The 26,279-nt window shown below is 45.7% G+C and overlaps 1 protein-coding gene across 2 annotated transcripts in view; it reads left to right on the top strand.

Moving 5' to 3' along the window:
* The window catches only part of COX7A1 (cytochrome c oxidase subunit 7A1), a 36,325-nt gene extending 23,314 nt beyond the window's left edge, over positions 1-13,011 (top strand). For both annotated transcript variants that reach the window (XM_078661122.1, XM_078661123.1), the window contains exon 4: positions 12,754-13,011. In XM_078661122.1, coding sequence (XP_078517248.1) covers positions 12,754-12,812 — 59 coding nt within the window. In that variant the 3' untranslated portion in view covers positions 12,813-13,011. The remainder of the gene's footprint in view (positions 1-12,753) is intronic.
* Positions 13,012-26,279: the final 13,268 nt, after the last annotated feature.

The following is a 26,279-nucleotide window of genomic DNA, read 5'->3' as shown; positions in this document are numbered from 1 at the left end:
GATGGCCTGCAGGTGCTGTGAGGTGGTGTGGCGAGACCTGAGATGGGGAGGGTTACCTGAACTGAGGGGCATCACAAAGAGGGCACTGGGGTGTAATGTGGCCAGACGAGAGTGAATGAGCGTCTCAACTGCGAGGTAGGAGTGCTTCGCATGTATAAGTGCGGGCGAGGTGGTGTGGACTAAAGTGAGGGGAAGTCTGACCTAGTCACGTAGAAGCAGTACAGACATCAGGAGGAGAGGGATACGAGGCGGAAGCTTTAGCCGCTGGTGCAGCCACAAAGTCGGGGCGCCTCGGCTCACTGAGACGCCACCACCCCCCAACTTCAAAGTGCGTGCTCAGACGAATTACACACGGGCGTAGGCGCTTCATTTTAAACGTTCGTGGGTTGGTGGGAGTGGGGTTAATCAAAGAATGAACACTGGTGCTCGAGAGTCACAGGACGGGCAGCGTGAGGCGAATCCATCATTCAATAATAATCAGTGCCGGAAAGACCAGGATGCAACGAGGGGCAAGCACCCCTGAGCCGGAAACAAAGGCTGCGCCGTTAAAGGAGGCTGCCTGGCTCTCACTCGCTGGCGCCGTGAGGGTGGACATGCGAGGCGCTAAGGTAGGCAGCGAGTGGCGCCACTCATTCAGGCACTACAGAGAGGGGGAACGCAATGCCAGTCAGACGGGAGGGAGTGCAGTGTGTGAAGGTGAGGTTGCGTGGAGGCGAGAGAGGAGACGTCTGAGCTCAAGGTGGTGCAGACTGAAGTGAGGGGATGTCTGACCTAGTCCCGTAGAAAGGGTAGATACAGGAGGAAAGAGATGCTGGAGCGAAGGGGCATCGAACAAGTGACTGGGAGGTATTGCAGCCAATGGATGTCTGAGATGTTAGGAGGAAATGGTTTACACATAGAGTGGAAGTGAGGAGGTGTGTGGATTGACATGAGGGGATGTTTGGACTAGCCAGCGGTTGAAGTGCATAAAAAAGTATGGGTACTGTGATCCTGAGTGCAATGTGGTTGGGTCAGTGACTAAGCGGCAGTCCCAGGCAAGTAGCTAAAAAAGAACTTAGTGATCTGCAACTATATTTTGGGCCTTTCGACTTCAGGTAGATACATAAAAACCACTGTGGTATGCAAATCGTTATTTTAAAACTCTATTACCATATAAGTTGGGATGCTGAAAAATGTGTAAAGAGATTTAGCGTTTAAGATGAAATAAGTGCCTTCAATGCATTCATATGTTCAAGAACATGCAATCGGACTGTACCCATAGCAAACCTTTTTTATTTGTTTTCATTAGAAACACAGTTTTATCACCACAAAGCTTCAAATACCTCCCACCAATTAAAGCAACATACTGCTCCCAAGCGGCGTTTAAGTCTGCTGATGAGCCAACTGCACACATTTACATTTATTTGACGTAATAGGCAACATGACAAGGCTGTTTTTTTGTTTTCAGAGTCTCCCTCTCCTCTGGTATCACAGTACAGGAGACCCTCCTCATCCCTTTCATCCAGAGGCACCCCGAATGTCAGAATTAACCATCCAGTGACAGTTGTTTCTTTAACAAAAAGAACAGGGAACTGATTCAGTGAAAGTAAGAAAGATTAGGAACGTTGTACCAACTAGATCCTGCCCACTTCAACCATAGGGCCTAGTCACACAAAATGGGCTTCGAGGTGGTGTGGCGAGGCATGAGAGGGGTGCCAGAGCTGAGGAGCAACACAAGCATAAGCTTGTTCATGGGTGTTCACCTACTCTGCAAACTTCACACAATGACACATTTAACATGGCTTTACTCTGCATTTGTTGAAGTAAACTTTACTACATCCTACAACAAATGCAGCTCATTGTTTTGAGCCTAGGGAACCAAGTGTGGGGTAGGACCTGTACCTCTGCAAACTATTTTGAAGTGACGTTCCATCCAAGAAGGGGTTCATGAGCACCCCATTACATGTGAGGTTTCAAAGTAGCACATAAATGCATTTCATACAAATGTATGGTGGAAAAAACAAGGTAAAAATTAAAGATAGGAGAAGTTTCCAAATTATATTGTAGACAGAAGAGTAGTATACTTGTCTGAAAAGAAAAAATGGAAATCTGTGTTAGGCTGAGATGGGCCGTGGGAAAATGCTGGGATGGATAGAGGAAACAACATAAAAATGTTGGGCTGGTGGCAGAGAGACGTTTATGCAGATATTTTGGGATGAACAGGTGAAGCCATGGCCACAGCCTGATTCATGTAGCCAAAAGCGCTCGCAAAAGGGCCAGATTCTGAGAATCTGGCCCTTTGCGAGTGCGATTTTTGCATTTGGTATTCACAATCCCAAATGCAAAAATCGCTATGTAAGAATTCGCATATTTGCGAGGAATGGCATTTAAGGAATCTCTAATAGAGATTCCTCAAATGCTATTCATGACACAAAAAAAAATTGCGATTTTGCACTTTTGGGCCGCTATTTACCGAGAGGTCAGACCTCTCGGTAAATAGCAAAAACTCAGAAAAATGCTTTTAAAAGCATTTTTCTAAGTTGCATGTTGCACACACACATGTCCTTTGGACATGTGTGTGCGCAACACCTGTTCAAATGTGCATTTTAGGGGTGCTACAGGGTGTCCTTTGGACACCCCTGGCACCCTTAAAATCGCTATCTGATTTGCGAGTAGCAAATTGCTACTCGCAAATGAGGGATACTCCCCATTCATTCCTATGGGCCTTTTGGCCCATAGGAATGAATGGGGAGTTATTCCTTTTTTTGCGAGTAGCAATTTTCTACTCGCAAATAGAGATCATGTAGGAATCGCTATTTATTTAGCAATTCCTACATGAATGCTGTTTTGCGTGTCCTCAATAGCGAGTCGCTATGATTCGCTATTAGGGCCACGCAAAACGGCCCGTACATGAATCAGGCTGATGGTCAGATGATGAATGAGGAAGGTGCAGAACGACACTGAGCTGCTGATAGCAAATAGGCATTTTGAGGCAATGGGCAGATTTTGGGCCTTGTTTGTTGTTGCAAAAGTGTTGAATACCCTTTTGCGAACGCAAAAAACGGTCGCACATCTGGTCCCCCCATCAGCAAAGGTGCAAATTTTACTTACCCTCACAACATCTCCGTATGCCACAGTTCCCACTCCACGCCATTCCAAATTACCAGTTTAAGAAACTTCATTAGGGAATTCTGCATTATTCCAGAGCAGTGCATTTCCATTGATTCGTCGTTCACAGTAGATATCTAAAATTCAGAAAACTCCCCTTTGGTTGAAGTTCGCCCCAAGGGTGTTCACCAAGGTAGCACGTACTTTGGTGAGAATTCTTTATGCATTCTGCTAACACCTGCTACCCCATATGGCTGGCTTGTCCGCAAAGTGTCCTGTGGAGGTCCCGGCTACTAAAAAGATGGGAAGACCTTCAATCATGTTCTTTATAGGCATGGATTTCTTCTTAGCAGTTGTGCAATTTGCGGAATTGGGTGGCAGATTTTATGGACCATACATGTTCAGTGGCACAGCTTGCATTCTAAAATTCCATCTTTTTATTGTATAAGATACGATGCTTAAATTGAGCTGGTAGTTGCAGGTGAGGCTCACCAATACTTATTTTTGGGTATTGGCATGTATATTTCCTGTTCAGACAAGAGAGACACAGACACAGAAGGGGGGAAAAGGAGGAAGAGAAAGACAGGAAAAACAATGACAATGAAAGAAAGCACAGATGAAGAAGATCACGAAAGAGTGAGGTAATATGGCCGGAAGTGCCTGGTGTCGGATGAAAGCGGTATGCAGTGCAGTCAAAAGTACACAGCCTCGGTATTCAGCACCCCCTACATTCGATAGCGCTGGCCATGGGCCTCTGAGCCAAAGTTTAAGCCCTGGCACTTATTCTTTTACAAATTAGGTGCTGTTAAAATCTATGTGCTTACAAATATGAGCATTCATGCCATACCAAGGCAGTGCTTTGTACCCTACTTTTCCAAGTTTTTACAGGTTCCTGTTTGCTTAATCCTCTCTCGTAATAATTGTAACCGTAAAATTGCCAAAAGGCTACTTTAGTTGTTTAGCTTCCTGCTCACTGTCTAACCATTCAACAAACCTTTGAACCTAATTCTTCACTGTTTTTCTAGCAAGAGGTCATCGGTACACAGTCTCCTTTAATTCTCATTTGAAATCAGTTTTTTTTTGTTCTCTACAAAATGATGTGTTGCAACTTTGAATTTAACTATTCTCACTATACTTTGAGTACTCATTGCCATCTATTGAATTTTCTTGCTCAACTTCAAATTTTGAAAACCCACTGTGATACTTAAATATACCACTAAAGCAAATTACGTTATTCATTTTATCCATTTGTCAGTTTTTGACTACATTATTATTATTACTCATGTCAATCCCCCAAAAAGCAGAAAGGTCTGAATTTTGGTTCATCTCTCTTGATGTTTTCAGTTTCACCTTAAAGATCAATTTCAATTCTGGTCTCTGTCGATGAAGTTAATTTTATACACTCTTATTTCTCAGCCCTATTAATCGCAAAACAGGACAACAGTAATGCAGCTTTTTTTCACCTCTAAGGGGTTTGCTACGGCTATATATTTCAGAGATTTACGGCCTGATTCATGAAGCTAAATGCACTCGCAAATGGGCCAGATTCTCAGAATCTGGCCCTTTGCGAGTGCAATTTTTGCATTTGGGATTCATCATCCCAAATGCAAAAATCGCTAATAAAGAATTAGCAAATATGCGAGGATTAGCATTTAAGGAATCTCTATTAGAGATTCCTTAAATGCTATTCATGACACATTTAAAAATTGCGAATTTGCAATTTTGGCCCGCTATTTACCGAGAGGTCAGACCTCTCGGTAAATAGCAAAAACTTAGAAAAATGCTTTTAAAAGCATTTTTCTAAGTTGCATGTTGCACACATATACTGTGTATGAATACTCCCCATTCATTCCTATGGGCCTTTTGGCCCATAGGAATGAATGGGGAGTTATTCCTTATTTGCGAGTAGCAATTTGCTACTCGCAAATAAGGAATGTGTAGGAATCGCTATTTATTTAGCAATTCCTACATGAATACCGTTTTGCGAGTCTCTAATAGCAATTCCTTATGAATCTCTATTAGAGACTCGCAAAACGGTACCTTGATGAATCAGGCTGATATTGTTTAATTGTCCCCAAATGCTCAAATATTCTTATTCGTAGTAGAATATTGGTGCTGTCAACATACCGTAAACGGCATGTTGTGATAGAATTATTAGCTTGGAATTTGTTTTCTAAACGAAAACAGTTAATAATGTCGTTTTTTTATTATTTATAGATAAGATTTGCAGTGACCAAAACTACAAAAGCCATTCAGAAGTGACATTTCTCTGGAGAGTGACTCTTAATTAGAATATTCCTTTTCTCTCATTTTGAATCGTCATTTATGCTGACATGGCACGATTTTGTACAAAATAGCATGCACAAACCGTCTGAATGTGAATAATATTCTAAGGGGCCTATTTATGAAAAAGTCACGCAGCGCAGCAACTCACCTTCCTGCGCTGCGCTCCGTGAGAGGGAAAGGGCAGGAATGCGCTGTATTTAAGACAATTCCTGTATTTTCCTCTGCAGTGGCACCCTTTCGGCTGCCCAGCGCCAAGGCAAGGGTCCCTGTAGGATAGTTTTTGTACACCTGCCTACACAAAAACAATCCTGAGAGGCATTTGTGACTTTCTATGTGTGTTGCATAATGCAGCACACATAGAAAGAGGAAGTAACACGGGAAATAAAGATATTTCTCTTCGTTGTGCCCCTCCTGGAAAGGTGTACCTTTTTGGTTTCCTAGCTCTGGTAAATCTGGGAATGAGTCAAAAACCATGGGAGTTGAGTGGGAACACCCACGCAATGTCCATGGAACGCCTTCCCAGGGCAGAGTAATGCAACGCAGCGATTTGCACTGCGTTGGCTTACTCCAGATTTATGGACCCACTCAGAGCCACATGAAGTGGCCTTGTGTGGCTTCATAAATCTGAATTAAGGTTTTCGTCACTCTAGCACCACGTTGCATGGTGCTTGAGCGACTCAAACCAACTTGTATGTAGGCCCCTACGTGTTCAGGGACCCTCACAGCGACCCTAGGACAAAAATCTCTCCAGCTGAGTGGATTTGTACCCTCCAAGCCTTATGGTTTGATTGCGTTGGAAAAAAACTCTGTGCAAATCTTAAACCAAAACAGTTGTCCTCCCTACTCCAGGAGATTTAGTCACAGATTGCGCAAAAAGACAAAGGGGGTTTCTACGTCCACGTGAATCAGAGTGGGAGATTTGGAGGCGAAAGGGGCAATGAATGAACAAGGAGATGGAGGGATTCAACAAAACGGCCAAACAGGAAGTTACCTAGGATAGTTGGTGCTGATAGATCCAGAAGGCAAAAGGTCACTAGATCAGGACGGTTGAGTTCATTAGCCTCGAAAATTCACATGAAATCATGACCCATGTATCAATTATGTTTCACGAAAGTGTAACAGAAAATAGCTGACACGTATTAGAGTATAGCATTAGGTTAGGCATCAATTGTGATATCAAGTATGTCTACCCAACTATATTCGGCTGTTTTTGTCCAGTGTTATAACCGGTGGCACCAATCCCAATTTGCCGCCCCCCCCACCCCCCAAAAAAAAAACTCTGCAGAAATAACATGAAATATGCAGTGTTTCTGTATTTAATGACAATTGCAAAAAAAAAAAAAAAAAATTTAATTGACTGGATTAATTTATTTTCAATAGTCTAATTTTATTACATTTAATATTTTTAGATTGCGCTCGTGCAGTCAAGTCGTCAGCACCAAGCACATCCAAGTGAAATGCTGCTGTAGATTAGAATGAAGTGGTCTTAGTTAACAGGAGGATAACAATAGTGCTAGGAGGGGATGTATGACGTTACCACGCGGTTCATCACAACGCGGTACATCACAACACAGCTTTTACAACGCAAGTCGTTACCACGACTTGCGCTGTAGGGTGCTGGACTTAGGAATAGTATGATTTACTATTCCAACTCCAGCCTACGTACAGTAGGGAAGGTGTTGGAAGAGTAAATCACACTATTCCTTAGTCTAGAGCGCCCTCCAGTGCAAGTCGTGGTAACGACTTGTGTTGTAAAATCTGCGTTGTGATGGCACTGCGGTGTTTTGACCGCGTAGTTAAGGTTGTTTCCCGCTAGGAGGTCACCGGAGCATTTTTGGCACCTGTTAATTTCCATAAGAGAATCTGAATAGGGGCCCTGAGAATATTATAGAAATTGTCTTCAGTACCAAGGTTTTGGTTTTGGGTGGGGACCTCAGCATCTGGTTAATGGATATGGTTCCAACTGGTAGGAAAGGCAAGAAGCTGTCTGTCTATGGAGAGCTGCATACACCAGGCGTGAGGGCTTTAATTAAACACTGTGCGTGGTCAACAACCATTAGAGCAGCACCACTGAAGAGTGAAAGTGGCCATTACGTTGTACCCCACGGATACAATTGCCACACAGTTTTGCAACCTTTGGAACTTGTTCATAGCCTTCCTTAGAAAGCCCCTTGTATTCCGTCACAGTAATCAATTCTCCAGATCACCAGGTCTAACAGGAAATATAGGGGCATATTATCAAGACAGGTGATAAAATTCCTGGAGAAGTGGAGAAGTGTGGCTCACTGGTTAGAGGAGGCAGACCTGGAAGCAGAGGTCAGCCCGGGACCAGGGTTCAATTCCCGGCTCGGCGGGGTCTTGAGTCCTAAAATGTCCATGGACTCGACAATTCTCGCTCCGGTGCCTAATCGATTCATGGGTTCACACTCTGCGACTCTGGGCAATAGATTGCTTAATCTCCACAACGGCCCCTCGCGGCGGGATGCCTGGCTTTCACCTTGCAGATACCCTGCCGGGGTATCTCACAGGGGAATACCAGGACGGGTTCCCTAAGCAAGCGCTTAGAAACCAGTAGTGATTTGCGCTATACAAATCCATGTACATTTACATTTACAATTATCACAGTTTTAGCGGCAGAAAACTGCTGCTAAAACGGAGATAATGGGCTTGATAATATGCTCTATGGAATTCCAATTGAAGCCCATGTTAAATGTGAAGGACATTTAACAAGGGCTTCAATTGGAATTCCATAGAGCATATTATCAAGCCCATTATCGCTGTTTTAGCGGTATTGGAGGCCTATTCCCAATACACTGCGTCAGGGTTTGGACGCAGTGGCGTTCTAAAATTGATGCAGTGAAATCTTGTAGATTTCATTGCATCACTTCTATGAGGCTTTCCTGCGTAGGAACGCCCACCCTGACTACATTATACCTGACGTAAGTATAATGTGACGCAGGGCTTTACAACGTGACGCATCTCCCTAGATGCGTCATATTGTAAATGGGCCACAAAGTGCCGCATTGTTTACGCCGCTGCTGTGTCACAAAAAGTGATGCAGCGGTGGCACAAAAGTGTCACAAGGGGCTTGTAAATCTGCCCCTATATTTTTTTGAAATATGTATTATCCCTGTTCCCATCTTGAAAAAATCTCCTCAGCCTCCTTTTGTGCAAATCTCCTCATCCTTCTTGTGTCATTTTGCAGGTGTGTATGTCTAAGAGCACAGCCCTGCTTATTATATGAAGTCATCAGGGTGGCAAGAGCATTCACAAGAGTCCCCGAGCGAGTAAGACTGCTGGGCTACAAAGGCTTTTAACATAAGTGTTCATTAAGACAAATGCATATTTAGGTCTATCTTAGAAATAGCTATCTGCCCTTTTAAACTGGCCTAGAGACTTCTACAACTGTGTGCCACCTTATGTTTTGACAAACAACAAATAATAATTAATCTTACATAGAACAAATGGGCTTTGGTCAGCCTTCTTTTACCATTGGTTAGTTTGACTGTCATTTAAAAGTGTGGTCAACCTCCAGGGCTGTGTACAGGCTGTGGGAATGGGTTACCATTGTAGCTATTGGCCTTCTTAGCAGTGGCAACTTTATTTCCGTTTAGTTAAAAAGATAGCCATTATGTAATTTCCTTGTCAGTTACGATGAGTGGCAGCATTTTGCCTCTGCATATGCCATATTTCATCAGCTAGCTAGGATGTTAATCTATCTCGATTTCATTAAGTCCGCCTCGGTCTTTGACTCTCTGTTGTTGTTTTTTCTATCTCTTCCTGTCTATTTCTGTCTGTCTGTTTATCTTAATGTATTTCTGTACCTCGGTATCTATATCTGTCTCTTTTATTTGTCTCTATCTGTGTCTATCTCCATTTATGCCACTATCTGTTTCTTCTCTCTTGGTCTCTTCTGTCTCTTTTTCTGTCAGTTTCCATTGATCTTTTTGTTCATTTCGATCTATTTCTAGTTATCCTGTAACAAGGCCTCTTTATTTGTCTTTCTGTTTCACCAGTCGTTATCTCTTTCATCTCTCTCTTTCTTTGTCCCATCTATCTTTGCCATTCTGTCTCATCTGCCTCACCTTCTCATTTTAAACATTTAGGGTCTCATTTATGAGGCCCCTTGCGCCGTCAGAACGTCACTTTTTGTAACGCTCCGATGGCGCAGGAGCCCGCTCCATATTAACGAGGCAGCACTAAGCCACTTTTTTGGCTTAATGCTGCCTCGTGAATATTGTCCCCTTTAACGCAGTTTTCTGAATTAAAGCGGCGTGCTGCTCGGGGCGTTCCCAGCAACATCCATGGCGTTTGGACACTGCCCCAAATTTACGAGAAATCGTAAATCTGGGGCAGTGCCAAAAACGTACGCCTCCTCAGGGGAGGCGTAAGGGTGGCACAACGAGGAGAAATATCTTTATTTCTCCTTGGTTTTTCTTTTTCTATGTGTGCTGCGTTATGTGTGCTGCATTCTGCAGCACACAAAGAAAAAGGAAAAAGCCTCTTGTGATTGTTTTTGTGCAGGAAGGTTTCCCGTCATACCCTCAACACAGGCCCCTTTGCACAATAGTGCCTGCATTGGCACACAGCAGTCAATTGTGCGCTGGCACAGGCGAAAAGGACAAGGATGCACCATATCTTATAGCTAAGGCGCATTCCTGCCCTTTTCCTTTGCCGTAAGGCAGCACAGCAGGAAGGCCTGCGACGCTGCCCTACTGTAAAACCTCATAAATGAGGCACTAAGGCGTACGTTTTGAGCGCTGTCTCAGATTTACAATTTCTCGTAAATCTTGGGCAGTGTCAAAATGCCATGGATGTTGCTGGGAACGCCCCTAGCAACACCCACTGCATGCCACTTTAACGCAGAAAACTGTGTTAAAGGGGGCAATATTCACAAGGCAGCATTAAGTTAAAAAAGTGGCTTAGTGCTGCCTGGTAAATATGGAGCAGGCTCCTGCGCCACGGGACGTCATAAAAGAGGCCCTTACTGCTTACATCATTCTGTGTTTAAAAAAAACTATTATAGTCGTTAACACGTTTTCCCCATGCATCACTTAAACTTTAAATATCTGCTTTGTATTTCGGCATTTATGTGTTTTATTAGCAATTGGAAATGTTTTCAATTGACCGATGCTATTTTTTTACACTTTCACAATAAAACAACTTTACAAATGTAAAAGTGTCTACAGATCCTTCCTTCTTTGCCATTTTAATGTTGAATAAAAATATCAAATTTAGCAGACATTTGTACAAATTCGCTCAGTGATAAAAATTATTCAACAACAAATGAATTCAGTAAATTTACAAACCAATACAAAAAAACATACTGAACACACTGTCAAACCAAGACCTTGTTTGGCAGTTGAATCTGCCCCACAGATTTGGGCTGTTCTTAGATATGGTCGCGTTCTTTCATGCCATTAGATGTATTTGAATTTAATTTTTTACACTCTTTTCCATCAACGCTGGCTGCGGCCATAGAGAGGAAGCTGCTGATCACTAAAGCTGAAGTAACTGACACTCGGAGGAATGTGATAATTACCTGAGTTCTTGGAGGGAGCAGACACTGGTGCAGATGTGACACCCTGTGGCCAATGAGAGTATTGCATGTTTGATCCAGGATATATATGTTAAGGATTGCTCTGATGGCTAACCTCAAACTCGTGAGGATACACGGACTATGGCTAATAAAACTCACCGGACCACCCCCCCCCCCCACCCCATCCCCCGGGCGTTTCTTCTCTTCTTCCTTTCCTCTCTCTTCTTCTTCCCATGTTCCCATGTTTATGTAATGCTCCATGTAAATATTTCTTTTTTCAATAAAAAAATCACGGGGAAAAAAACGAAAAAAAAAACCTGGATTATCTAATAACGAAGTAATTATTCTCACAATATAGCCCTCTCCCTACAACCATTATCAAACCACCTGAGCTCTCACACATCCATCTTCTTGTTTGCCGTCACAGTGGGGACATATTACAGAAACTTTGCACTTGCGCCCAAAAAAAAACCACAGGGTAAATCAATTTTCAACATTTTACTTCACACATTTCTTCCACTTACAGCTCTGGAAGATAGGACTAAGCTTGAGTCAAAATAATTAAGCTCCGTTTTACTACACAAAAGTAAGATATGTTACAAAAATAAAATAAGATTTTATTGGCACAAAGGTCTAATTCATAAATGGAGCAATTGTTCAACATTCCAATTTCCCAATTTTTATCCTGGTGATAAAAACTAGGGTCCATATCTATCAAGGTTTTGTGTTACCCTTTTGCCGTTCAAGGGGGCGCAAGGACGACGCAAAACAGAAGTGATATTTATCAAACCACATAAGGGCACCCTGCAAGGTCCTGAGTGGTTTGATGAATCTAGAATAACGCAAGTCAGCGCAAATCCCTGCGTTGGGTTACTTTGCTTCAGGGAGGCGTTCCATGTGTGGTGGGTGGGTGTTCCCATGCACCAACCCATGGACTTTGATGCATTCCCTGATTTACCATTTGTTATAGGCCTCGGAATGTGTCAAAATGCTACATCTCCCCAGGGATAGGCATAACGAGGAGAAATATCTTTATTTCGTTTTGTTTTTCCCTCTTTCTACATGTGTTACATTCTGCAGCACGCATAAAAAGAGGAAAATGCCTATCAGGATTGGTTTTGTTCAGAAAAGGGGTTCCTTCCTGCACAAAAACAACCCTGCTTACAACGCAGGCAAGCTTGTACCATGGTGCAATGGGGCCTGCATTGATGCAAGGCAGGCAGAAGTGCGCTAGCACTAGGAAAAGGCAGAAATGCACCATATAATGGTAAATGCAGCGCATTCCTGCCTTTTTCCTTTCACACAGTGCAGCAAAGTGGCTTGCTGCGTTGCATGAAAACTTGATAAATATGGGCTGAGATGTAATCTGAACTCGGGCAAGACTCTATTCCATATTGCATATTCAGGAATGGATTTTCCATATGGTTTGCATCACTGTCAATTTTCTAGAATGTAGTCTCAGTTGACACTTGCTCTCAAAGGGGTGTCTGAAAAAGGCCACCTATTGGAGTCCGATTCGGTTTTGTGGAGGTTTGAGGTCATTTTGGTGCGTTTGGCAGTGCTTTTTGGAGGGCAAGCCAAATTGCTTAAGTAGGTCCTCTATTGATATAGGTGCCTACTGCACAACAAATGTATCTTTGTGATAAATAGCTGACCCTTGCAAGTGCTGTTAAATGCCTTAATAATCAGATATTGCATGTTCTGGCTTTTTGTTTGTGCAGATGTCTGCTTAAAGAGTTCTGTGTGGTTGTGCTATTGCTGACCTCCTCGAGGATTCTCTCTCTCCCTGGTCTCTCTTCTCCTTCTCTTTGACTACCTCTCCTTTATCTCTCTTTTTCAAGGAACCGGCTACTCTATTTTCCTGCTGGTGAAGGCCGCTTTCCCCAAGGAGGCGAAATGAGACTACAGCGAGGAAGTCCTTGTTCCCATCATCCTCCTCTCCCCAGCCTTTGATCCTCAAGATGGAAACATCTTAGCATAAGACTGGAGTACACTTTAAATTTCAACGAACCATGGAACTGTGATTTAATGATTACCCTGGGTGGGTCACTACTACATGTAACACCTTTATTTAATAAAATACAATTAGATGCATGTAATTTTCCTGTTACAGTGTCGGTTCTTTTGCAGTCATAACAATAATCTATTCCCTAGAAAGAAACGTGGTGGTGCTGAGTGATAATGTGGTGGTGCTGAGTGATGCTGTGGTGATGCTGAGTGGTGCTGTGGTGGTGTTGAGTGATAATGTGGTGGTGCTGAGTGGTGCTGTGGTGGTGCTGAGTGGTGCTGTGGTGGTGCTGAGTGGTGCTGTGGTGGTGCTGAGTGACGCTGTGGTGGTGCTGAGTGATGCTGTGGTGGTGATACGTGATGCTGTGGTGGTGCTGAGTGGTGCTGTGGTGGTGCTGTGGTGGTGTTGAGTGATAATGTGGTGGTGCTGTGGTGGTGCTGTGGTGGTGCTGAGTGACGCTGTGGTGGTGCTGAGTGATGCTGTGGTGGTGCTACGTGATGCTGTGGTGGTGCTGAGTGGTGCTGTGGTGGTGCTGAGTGATGCTGTGGTGGTGCTGAGTGATGCTGTGGTGGTGCTGAGTGGTGCTGGGTGATAATGTGGTGGTGCTCAGTGGTGCTGTGGTGGTGCTGAGTGATGCTGTATGCTATGCTATGGCACTGTGATTTAATGATTACCCTGGGTGGGTCACTACTACATGTAACACCTTTATTTAATACAATACAATTAGATGCATGTAATTTTCCTGTTACAGTGTCGGTTCTTTTGCAGTCATAACAATAATCTATTCACTAGAAAGAAACGTGGTGGTGCTGAGTGATAATGTAGTGGTGCTGAGTGATGCTGTGGTGATGCTGAGTGGTGCTGTGGTGGTGTTGAGTGATAATGTGGTGGTGCTGAGTGGTGCTGAGTGGTGCTGTGGTGGTGCTGAGTGGTGCTGTGGTGGTGCTGAGTGACGCTGTGGTGGTGCTGAGTGATGCTGTGGTGGTGCTACGTGATGCTGTGGTGGTGCTGAGTGGTGCTGTGGTGGTGCTGTGGTGATGCTGTGGTGGTGCTGAGTGATGCTGTGGTGGTGCTGAGTGATGCTGTGGTGGTGCTGAGTGATGCGGTGGTGGTGCTGAGTGATAATCTGGTGGTGCTCAGTGGTGCTGTGGTGGTGCTGAGTGATGCTGGTGTGGTGCTGAGTGATGCTGGGGTGGTGCTGAGTGATGCTGTATGCTATGCTATGTTTTGTTTTGCTAGGCTTTGTTATATTATGCTATGCTTTGTTATGTTATGCTATGCTTTGTTTTGTTATACTATGTTTTGTTATACTATGCTATGTTTTTTTGTGTTTTGTTATGCTATGCTATGCTTTGTTGTGTTTTGCTATGCTAGGGGAACATCCTTTACAACGCGGATGTTAGCCCGCAGTACCGTTACAACGCGTCTTTTACAACGCAAGTCATAACCACGACTTGCGCTGGAGGGCGCTCAAGGATAAGGAATAGTAGGTTTACTATTCCAACACCTTCCCTACTGTACGTAGGCTGGTGTTGGAATAGTAAATGTAACTATTCCTAAGTCTGCCCCCCCTACAGCGCAAGTCGTGGTAACGACTTGCGTTGTAAAAGACGCGTTGTAATGGTACGCGTGGTAATACCACGCGTTGTACCGTCATACATCCCTATGCTATGTTTTGTTATGCTATGCTATGTTTTGTTGTGTTTTGTAATGCTATGTTTTATTTTGCTATCCTATGCTTTGTTTTGTTATGCTATGCTATGCTGTGTTTTGTTATGCTATGCTATGTTTTGTTATGCTATGCTGGTGAGGGTGTGTGAGGGTGAGTGAGGGTGAGTGACGGTGAGTGAGGGTGGGTGAGGGTGGGTTGGTGAGGGTGGGTTGGTGAGGGTGGGTGAGAGGGCTGTGAGGGTGAGAGGGTTGTGAGGGTGAGTGGGTGTGAGGGTGAGGGTGTGAGGGTGAGTGTGGGTGAGTGAGGGTGAGAGGGTTGTGAGGGTGAGAGGGTTGTGAGGATGAGGGGGTGTGAGGGTGGGTGAGTGAGGGGGAGTGAGGGTGTGAGGGTAAGAGGGTTGTGAGGGTGAGGGGGTGTGAGGATGAGGGGGTGTGAGGGTGAGGGGGTGTGAGGGTGAGGGGATGTGAGGGTGAGGGTGTGTGTGGGGGTGTGTGGGTGAGGGGGTGTGAGCGTGAGGGTGTGTGAGGGTGAGGGTGTGTGAGTGTGAGACTCGCATAAATGCGAGACCTTTTGCATATCTTTACTGGTGCAAAACGCATTGGTACCAGCATGATGCACAGAAGATGGACGGGGTTGGTTGTGATTGGTGTGCAGGGGAGTTAGAGGGGGCTTCGAGACAACATGTTCTTTCCACCAATTCGGTCCATTTAAAAAGCCACCTCTTTAAATAGCAGCAACCGAAATAAAAAATAAAATCTCCAAGTCGCACATGTATTATAGCTACAGCGTGACTCATGGCATTAGTAAAGCTGTTGCCAAGGGAGTCAGGCTACTAGCAGCCAACAAGCGCGTGATTTTCACTTTATGACTAAGAACAGAAATTCGGGAGAAAACGTAATCACGTTTACAACTTTAACAGGATAACGAAACAGGCTGATTAAGACTGAAATCATTTCCAAGGGCGGGACAGGGCTGCGGGCGGCAGGCGCCATTTTTGTGTGCACTTGTCGTGTTGATTTCAAATTTAAACTAGTCCTTTCTTTTACATATTTCATAATACTATCATTTTTGTACAAGTGTGCTAAAATGTCAAAAAAATACCAAACATTAGTGACACACAAACTGGCGCATAACTTAATTGCATAATATGGCCTTCCATGGCGAATAATTTAGTGAATATTGCCACATACCTCGAGCCCTTTACTGCTGCAGGATTCTAGTTTGCACACCATGTTACAAAAGCATTGGGGATGACCATGTGGGCACCTAACACCATATTGTTTTCATGTGAAAAGCTAACGATACCTGAAATTGAGAACAGACCGTTTATGAGGTAAGATGGAGCACCTGACCCAGCGTGGAACAGTAAAAGAACTCGACTGCACCTAAACGTGCACAACTCAATCGAAAAAACAAAAAACGAGGAGGCCTCCATTTTGTACGGTGTTATAACGTTAGATCTGGCAAGGGGAGGCTTAACGAAAGCACGAAAATAGGATGCGCAAATAGTTTCAATGCTTTTAAAAGACATGGGTGTGTGAGAGCCCGCATAAGAAAATGTGCAAAAAAGGGCGACGCCTGGGCCAGGGGATTATAGCTCAGAAAGCATATCACATTAATAGACAGTATGGGCAGCCGCCAGGCAGAGAAGCAACAGGCCCAGCCCTTGCTCAGAGGGCATGAACATGCCTGTGGTCTGACAGACATTCAACAGTACAGATGGCAAGAATGGCTGCACAGAGAAGACGGCTGCAAGATGACGACCTTGGGACTGGGAAGCACAAGATATTGTGCGGCCTGCGTGCGTGCTGTTGTTGCTGCTTGCTCTTAAAGTACGTGTTGCGAACTGAAAAGAAAGAACGAGAAGCTACGGAATATTGGAGAGCGAGCAAGATGGAGGCAGTGACAAAGTGTGTCTGCGCACTCATGAGAGAAAGAGGAACCAGTGACAAAGAAGGCAGGCATGTTCGGTCAGAATTAGAGCGAGGAATAAAGGCCCGAGAAGGGTGGGGCTAGTGGTAGGGGATGGATTCACAGTCAGTGCATGAGAAAGAAAGTGTGGGTGAGCCAGGATAGAGGGGAAAGCACGGACTAGGGGAAGGCAAGAATTAGAGAGAAGGGGAGGTGAGCAGTGCATGTGAGGGGTAGCAGGTCTAGAAAGGGGGGAAGACGAGAAAGGAGACAACCACCATGGGTTAGCAGTAACATAGGAACCATGGTAACGAAAGCAAGAATGATAGGATATCACAGAAAGCTGCATTAAGGTCAAAGGACTCAATATTGAGCATAAAGAGAACGTAAGAGCAAAAGAAAAACAAGCTCTTGGCATTGCTGTGGGGGGCGGGGAGAGCATTCCTTGAAAGTGTGAAGCAGGGGGCGGGGGAGCGGATCCCTTTGAAGCACGCCTCGCGGCCGTGAAAGTGAAACAGCCTGAGGCCGAGCGCACGCTGGGGGAAGCTTCAGATGCCTGTGGGAGGGAGGCTGATGTCTTTGATGTGGACGCACTTTCCGCACGAGTACACCACACGAACTGTCCGAAATCCGCGATGGTTTCAGACCTTGGTTTGGGCTCTATACTCTCGCCTATTATCCCTTGCGGGATTAACAGGCGAGACCTAAAAAATAAAATAATAATGTCAAAGCAAATCAATGAGATATCAAAAAAACTGAGAGGATACATAGCTAATGCGCAACATGCCATTTAGGCATGGTGACAGCTAGAGCAACATGCAATCAAGAAATGTGGGCCACTATTCTCTTGTGTCATGCGGTTCACAGAAATTCTAGGGTGACACAACTCAAAGCCATTTATGTGCAATGTCCTGTGAGGGTTGCAAGGCCCACACCAATCATAGCAGTCATGATCAAGGTGACATTTAGGTACAGAATATTCTCTTCCTCCCTGTAGTCTGCAGGAGGTTTGGTCATGCCTACCGTGCGGGAGGCCCCCGTAGAGCAGCAGCAGTGTGTAAAGGGTCTTGAGCATGCCATCCCAGGACTGAGCAATTGGATATTTTCGCAGCCCTGCCGTTTCTTCCCTAAGCAAAGTGATATACTCTGCCTGCGCCCAGACTTCGAGGTATCTCACCCAATCTACTACTTCCGGAGGATCCTTATGTTTCCAACACTTAGTTATAAGTCGCTTCGCTGTTATTAGGCCCAGGTCGCGAAATCTGAAACTTACTTTGTTGGCCTTAGTTCTTTTAGAAAACCCCAGAATACAGAGCTCCCATGTGTCAGCATTAGTGCATATGGCAAGTGTGCCTGTGATCGCGCGCCAGTAGGGTAAAAGCAAGGGACAGGACCATAGAATGTGTAGCAGGTCAGCATCTAGGGAACGGCATCTCGGGCACTCGGAGGTGTTGATGGCAAAATACTTGTTTATTTTTATCTGGTGATAAATACGCCCTGTGTAGTATGTAAGTTTGTATTAGTTTGAACCTTGAGTTACGTGGTATGTATGTAGCACTGGCCAATACACGCTCCCACTCTTTATCAGTCCAGGGATGGCCTCTGTCTTCAGTCCAGCGCGTGCTAACCCTCTGAAGTGGTTGTAATACGTGGGCAAGCAGGGCTTGAGCTAGCCAGTGTATAACATGGATGCCTTCCCCATGATGTGTAGATATTGCAATAATTGATGTGCCGGTGGTTCAACAGTTATGTCTCCCCATGCTAGCGTTAGTGTATGTATAATGGCTGCGTGTAAAAGGAACTGGCCCATCGGTAGTCCGTTACCCGCTGCTAATGTCTCAAAGGGTAACAAGATGCCATCTGCATACAAGTCTCCTATCGTGTCGATTCCCACTACAGTCCATCGCATCCGTTATAGGGTCTCTGCCTCTGGGCGTCCTGACGAAAGGCTAGTGTCGGAGCATATGGATTTGTGTATTTTGTGAGGTGGAGGCTTCTCTTGTAACATCTATGCGCTAACTCCACATATAGCTGCGCTAGGTAAGCTTCCTCTATCTAGAAATATTTGGAATGTTGTGCATAATTAGTATTACAAAACATTATTAATACCTCGTTACCGGGTTATATGAGAGAATTGCGTCCGAGCAAGTCTCTTTTACACGAGTCCTTGCTCCATCATTAGTCATTTCCTTTAGCCATGCACATATTTCTCAAGTATTTCTTGTTCACTGCTGTTCCTGTTTCCCGCTGTTTTCCCCAATACCACCTCCTGATGCCAAGCTACCCTCCCTCTCCCAGGACCTACTTAATGGATGCCCCAGCGTGGCCGCGAATGCCGGAGCACCAAAGGCAAGCCCATTTGCTCCCAGTCCACACCTGGAGCGCATCCAGCGCAAGGAACACTGGCCCTCTGACCACCCACTAATACTCCACTGTCGAGCTCCTGGCCCGGGCCCCCGGATGCCGCAACATCTATAGTATCGCCTTTCCGCAATCAACAGAAGGACCCTTTCTCCTGCTGCCACTGTCATTGCACATGCAACAGTGGTCCTCCTGCTTGCACAGGAACTTGTGCCACACCCGTCCAGCAGACCTCTGACACCTTGGAACAGCTCCAGTACATTCTGCTCAATGCCTGGTCCCTCTGCAAATATGCCACGATACCATTACCACCACCACCCGAGGTGATCTTCATCAGCGAGACCTGGCTCAACCCCTTTTCATCCCTCAACAACACCAAAGCGACTCCTGACAGCAACAACAAACACAGAGGGTGCACTGCCATCATCCACAAGGAAACCCTCCAATGAACCACCACTGAAGACGACACCACACCGTTCATCGAACGCCTCAACTTCCAGCTTCAAACCGATGCCAAGACAACCATTAGGGGAACCCTCATCTACAGACCCCCTGGTCTCCGTGCCGGCTAATGCAACGCCTTCTCCAAATTCATCTCCTTCTAGCCATCGACTCCAAGCACTACTTGTTCCTCAGCGACCTCAGCTTCCACATCAACAACCCCAAAGACGACAACTCCACCAACCTTCTGGGAAGCATGAGCAAAATCGGCCTTACACTGCTGGTCTCCTGCCCCACACACAGTGCAAGACATACGTTGGACCCATCTTCACAACCAACGACAGAGTCAAGTTCAGCCATATCACTGAGCTCTGCTTGACCGACCACATCATTGTGCACTTCACCATCGCAGGTTCCCCGGGTGCCACCACCAAGCCCCCGAGCTGCCCCCACTGCTGCTGGAATGAAGTTAAAGAGACCCAGTGAATGGCCGCCCTCAGTACCACCTGGGCCGACACCACTTGCAACCTGGAACAACTTCTTCGCCTGGATCTCCAATTGTGCTGACAAAGTCACCCACATGAAGACGGCCAATACCAGCAGATCCAACAAATACACCAGCAGGTAAACACAGGAATTCAGAACCATCAAACACGAATGCAAGCACATAGAAAGACAATGGTGCTCCAACAGGAATCCCACAGATCTCGCCGCCTTCAAAATACATGAGGTTTATAACTAATCCACAACATTCAGTGTAAGGTTCTTAGGACCATTTTCCTACCCTTATAAGACCTAAAGGACCTCCGACTTGGTAGCCAATCATGCTGCTCAGAGTATTGTTGAACATTTCCACAATCACACTGGTTTGAGAGCAGAAGTGGTGGAGAATGTATGTATGAGAATGTACCCCACAACACATTGTTTTGTTCAGACTTGAAGTTAGTTCCATGAATTAGATACTACCTACCTTGGCAGTTCCACTGACTTGAAATTACCAAGCATGATTGTGACCCTCATAATTGCAATGGCCTCTTTTCAGGCACAGTAACTCAGTTCCTCCCTGTGTGATCAGCTACCACCATGTTGACTCGATTCTCTGAGATTGTTTTATGGCCCACAGGCAGTGCTTAATTTGAGCCTTTGGTCGCCAGTGGGGCCCACTGGCACTCATATTTGATGATCGCACTTATTTTCCCTCATCAGATGATGACCGAGAGCAACAGAGGTAAACAACACAAAGTGAAAAGACTGAGGAAGAGCTGGAAAAACGATCACAAAGGGAGAAAGGAGGAACCTACAAGAGTTAGAATATAAGGCAAGTGAATTAAAAAGGCCTGAGGTGAAGTTATGAGTGCGCAGCCTTGGTATTCAGCACGCCGATTTTATTGAGTATCGCCGGAGCAGAGCTTTGGGCACCATTGCTGATTCTTTTACAAATTAAGCAGACAGGAGTGACTGTGTGTCTCACCGCCCTCTCAAAAATTGCCACCACTCAGTGTTATCACTGGGAATATGTATAGAAAACTAAATTGGGATGTGTGATTAGGTTTAACCTTTGGATGAGAAATAGCCGTTTGATTTAGATTGCAACTGCTCACAGAACTCTACAATCTCCCAATGTATGCCACTAAAATAGTATACACTACTAAAATATCATGGGAACCCAAGGTATAAAGCACAATGTTCAAATTATTAGAGGTGCCATTGAATGTATCAGATGTGGTAAGACGAAATAGGGGCATTCTGTGGAACTCCACAGGTGATCGAGACCCACGTTGGTTGTTGTCAAATAGATGAAGTCCCTTCACTAGTGAGAACATGAACAAGTGGAGGCAGATCGGGAAACAGTCTTTACAACATGAGTTTTACATCGCAGTACCTTTACCACACATTTATTACCACGCACGTTTTTACCACAAATACGCCTTTAACGTGCATGACTTTACCACGCATTTAAGGTAATCATGGGGGTTCGGGGGGTCCAGATTAGATATAACATACATGTATGTATAGATGTATATATATATATATATATATATATATACTATCAATAACAAAGGGGGGGGAGAGAGAGATTTGGTCGAAAATGGATTCGTTCTCCCTTGGCTAATGTTTTTAAACAAAGAGAATCCACTCCTTCGGTGGCGGGTGTATCCTCCAATGGTGGGGAACACCCTAGTTGTTTTGATACCCCTCACACACCAACAGGCCCCTTGGTGTCATGCTTCATCATAGGGGTCCTCGCACCCCTCTCCGGGGTGCGGCGTGCTGCAACCTACGACTACGTGGGAGCACTTACAATGACTATGTGTGGTGTGAGTGAGGATTTCCTATGTGAGTGCGTAGTAAATTGTAAATAAATAAATTGTGTGTCTTGTAAAGCGCACTGCTACCCGCACTGCAGGCCTCGTAGCGCTATAGACCGCTGGGGAACCCGTCCTGGCTTTCCCTGTGAGATAGTCCCTCCTGGGAGTCTCCAAGGTGAAACCAGGCATCCCCGGCGTTTGTGAGGGGCCATTGTAGAGATGAGGCAAGCTTAATGCCCAGAGTTGCCGAGTGTGATCCCTGGTTAGAGTAGGCACCGAGGCGAGAATTATCGAGTCCGCTGATCCTGGTCCAAGACCCTGCCGCGTCGGGAATCAAACCCTGGTCCCAGGCTGTTCTCTGCTCTCGGGTCTGCCGCCTCTAACCAGTGAGCCACACCACTCCACTACCAGTGAGCCACACCACTCCACTAGTAGGGTTAGGTTTTTAAGTGAGTGACGTTAAGAAGTACCTGGCTCGTGGGGTAACAAAAATCTTTATTGGGCCCCCGAGCTGGTGCTATTAAAATTAAGTGTAGGAAGTATAGTATGCAAAACAATGTGCATCACCTCCTTTTTGTGTGTGTCAACATGTTTCGGTTTAAAAAAAACCTTCTTCAGGACTGGGGTACACAAATCCCCACCTTACTCACGTTTCTCTACTTTTTGACGATTTTTATAATACAAAAAGTGAAATATATAGTGCAGGTAAATCAATGTACCTAACAAAATGCCGCTGAATAGCTGACTGTTTTGAAGGGGTTCAGTTGCCCCATGAGCCAAAATCCAGACGTAGGGGTCCCTCGTGCTAATCTGCTATGAGTTCTGCAAGGTAATACCTCCTGACCGACCCCCTTTTTTTAAAAATAGATATATATACACACACACACATATACTTAAACTTACCTTACTGATACTTACCTTAGTTATACTAATAATGCGTTGTAATGACGTGAGGTAAAAAAAAATGCATGCTAAAAAAATGCAAGGTAAAAAAGGCGTTGTAGAGGAATGCAATGCTTTTACCTGCGTTGTTCCGTCATACAACTGGCAGATCCAGGTAGAAGCACAGTGAATCGGCCAGTGGAATCGGTTCCAAAGGAAGATCGGGAAACAACCGACTCAAAATCAATAATCAATCTTACGAACTTGAAACTGACTGCGGGTGAAATTTCTGTCCTGAACTTGGGGCTATCTTATTGCCCGCCCTGCAATATGAACTATGCAGATACCAGGATGGACATCTATAGATTCACCCGTAAGTTAAAACTAAGCAAATTCTTCCAGCTCCAACCAAAAAGGAAAATCGTGGTTGGAGCATTACCTAGCCTGGTGATGACAGACAGTGAAGATCTAAACACATTGGAAGAAATCTGGTCTTTGCAAAATGAACAGGCATCCAGTCAATGGAGCAGCAGCATGAATCTGAGATCTGGCAAGACTCCTTTCAAACCTAAATCCACTTTCCTTCAGGAGGTCTCGCAACCTGGGTGGCTGTCGACATGGGCTGTGAGGCCACATTACTCCCCACAGCTTCAGAGGATATTCTCGGTGTTTTGTTGCAGTGGCCGAACTTGAGTAGATTGGTCGTGGTAAATGTTTACTCCAGGCCGGTAAACATCACACAAGTGTCACACACCATCGAGGAACTCTCAATCTTTCTCAGTGACATCCCCCAGGGTACACCCTTTTTGGTAGGAGGTGACTTTAACTGCCACTTTGAGCCCCTCTTAGGTTTATTGGATGGATTATCCCAGGAGGAGGATGCCGTGTGGTTGGTACCCCCTTCGGCAGCTCCCCCCCTAGAGCTTGGACCCCTCTAGCTGTCCAAATTACTGCTCTAACTCTGAAACACGGTGTGCGGGCTTGCAATGGACGTACAAGCTCCGACATCCCCCCAAATGTACATACCATAGAGAGGGCAGGGAGTCCAGATTGGATTATATTCTGGTCCAACTCTCTTTGTGGTCACATATCACTGACTTCCGGGTGATACCTAGGGAAGACAGCGACCACAATGCGCTCAAACTGGAATACGCCCTTCCCGGCCTAGAAGTTAGAGGGGCTATGGCAGAAGCCGCTTCTCCAGGGCTGGCGCTGATGAATAATAGACGGAGAGTGAGGTGGGAGAAGTTGGCCTCGAATCCAGAGAAGGTTTCTGGGCTCTACGCCCGGCTCATTCCTACTCTTGAAAAGGTGTGTGCAATAATGGAGCACCCCACCTCCCAGTGCACACACAAGCAATTGTGGTTGGCGCATGAGGACCTCATCAAGTCTGTGGCCGAAGTTTTTTTTTCCACAGGTAAGAGTGCGGGTGGTCGTTATAACCGCCCCACTTGGTATAATGCTGTATGCCGCAAGGTCAAATTAGATCTTCTGACTTCGATTAAGGAAGGTACAGATAGATCTGTGATACAGGCCAGGAGAAGGGACTATAGGCGCCTGATTACCCATGCCAAAAGCGAATGGGAACAGGACAAATGGGAAAACCTCACTATATCACTAGCTAGTAGGGACTCTCGCAAATTTTGGCGTATTGTCAACACGGGGTCTGAGGAGCTAGCCTCGGCTATCGAACCTAATATCTCAGCCAAGGCCTGGCAAGATCACTACCAGTCCCTTTACAGTGTTATTGACAACCCTCCACCTATCACCAGCGCACTAGTGGAAGGGGACCCCTTCACAGAGATGGAGGTACGAGCAGCCATTGCAGGGCTGACATCAGGCAAAGCGCCGGGATTGGACGGTTTGCCGGGCGACTTATTCAAACAGGAGCCTGATGTATGGGCCCCTTACTTGGTGATGATATTCAACGCTGTCCTAAGGGGTATGGAGGTCCCCTGTACTTGGCTGGGCGCAGAGATTGTTCCCATATTTAAGAAGGGATCACCTCTGCTCCCAGCCAACTACAGGCCCATCAGCCTCATAGATGTACCCCAGAAATTATTTGGTAGGCTGATACTAGATCGCCTCCAAAATTGGATAGAGGAATTCACCATTCTTAGTCCCTACCAGGCGGGATTCAGAAGAGGGGTCTTAACCATGGACCAGATCTTCCGTCTGAATCTTCTGTTCTGGAAGACCGCGGTAATCGAGGGCGGCAGTTTGTACACGGTATTTGTGGACTTGTGAGCCGCCTTCGATTTAGTACCAGGAGACAGACTATGGACCGTACTGGCGGAGTTGGGTATTCCGGCTGACATCTTAGCCATTCTGATAAGATTACACCAGGGGAACTTTGCACGTGTCAGGTGCGGTAGAAATGGGGCACTTTCTGGAGGGTTCCCCGTTGACAGGGGGGTGAGACAGGGTTGTGTGCTTGCACCGACCCTGTTCTGCCTCTTTGTCAACGGGGTAATCACCCATTTGACCAGGATGGGTGACATTGACACCCCAAGCTAAATGGCAGCAGGGTGCCCGCTATTATGTTTGTGGACGACACCCTGCTGCTGTCCAAGTCCCCCATGGGAATACAACGGGTCTTGGACGGGTTTTCAGCTTTTTGTGTGGAGCGGGGGCTTGAGATCAATGCCTTGAAAACCAAATACATGATTCTCAACCCCCCCCCTCCTCAACACGCCCAATCCTACCATAGGTGCACTAAGACTCGAGAGGGTTCTCACTTTTGAATACCTGGGGGTAACTATCAACCAGGATATGACATGGGACACGCACCGGACCAAGGCTAACATGAAATTGGTCCAGCTAATGGGAGGCATTTGTAGGATGGCAAGTAGGTCCACCTATAAACCTTTAGGTCCTGTGCTTCAAATTTATAAAATGCAGGCAAGAGGGGCTGTTTTATATGGAGGGGAATTGTGGGGTCACACTCCTGCCCAAAACCTACTGACTACTGAAAACAAATTCATCAGGCAGTTGGCGGCTTTACCAATAAGCACCCCGCTTCTCCTGATGAGACTGGACCTGGGTCTTAGACCAATTATAGAAGAGCTGGGACTAAAACCAATAACCTTCTGGCGCCGTATCTGGAGCATGCCAGAACTTACGAATTATAGGACTGAGCTCCAAGAGATCCTACGCCTACCCAATGCAACACAAATCCCATGGCTGAGATACATAAAACAAACATGTGAGACCCTAGGAAGACCAGAACTATGGCTAGATCCAGGAAATGCATGCAGTAGGATCCCACGCAAACTCCTCTCAAGGGAATTTTACGAGCTAAAGTTACTGGCCTTAATGGGGAATACACGGGAGGGGTCCCTTACAAATCTGTTTATTAAATCTAAAGATTCATACTATCTAGAGCATGTCCTCGATGGTATTACTCCCGTTCTGACCAGAAAACTATTTATGCAGTGGCGTTATGGCACACTCCCCATCAGGGCATTTACTTAACGTTGGGCCCAGTCATCGACTAGAGAACAGTGCCCGTCATGCTCACACCATCAGGAAAACGACTTGCATATTATATTTTTCTGTAATGCCTATCACAGATCGATGAAATATTGGCTTGTTCCTCTTCTTAAAAACCTAGGTTTCGGGGGGAGGAGCCAAGCTCGTGACCGCAATGGCCGCTCTGTAGCTCGGCTCCGTCAGCCTTCCTGCCCAACACGCAAATCCTGACAAATATCCTGCCCCGAGACGACACACTCGGGAAGAAACGGAAACGTGAAGCAACGCTCGTACTCACCGTCTGGCCTGGGG

Source organism: Lissotriton helveticus, chromosome 9, assembly GCF_964261635.1.
Source record: "Lissotriton helveticus chromosome 9, aLisHel1.1, whole genome shotgun sequence".
Classification (NCBI taxonomy): domain Eukaryota; kingdom Metazoa; phylum Chordata; class Amphibia; order Caudata; family Salamandridae; genus Lissotriton; species Lissotriton helveticus.
This window is presented reverse-complemented; position numbering and strand designations above follow the sequence as displayed.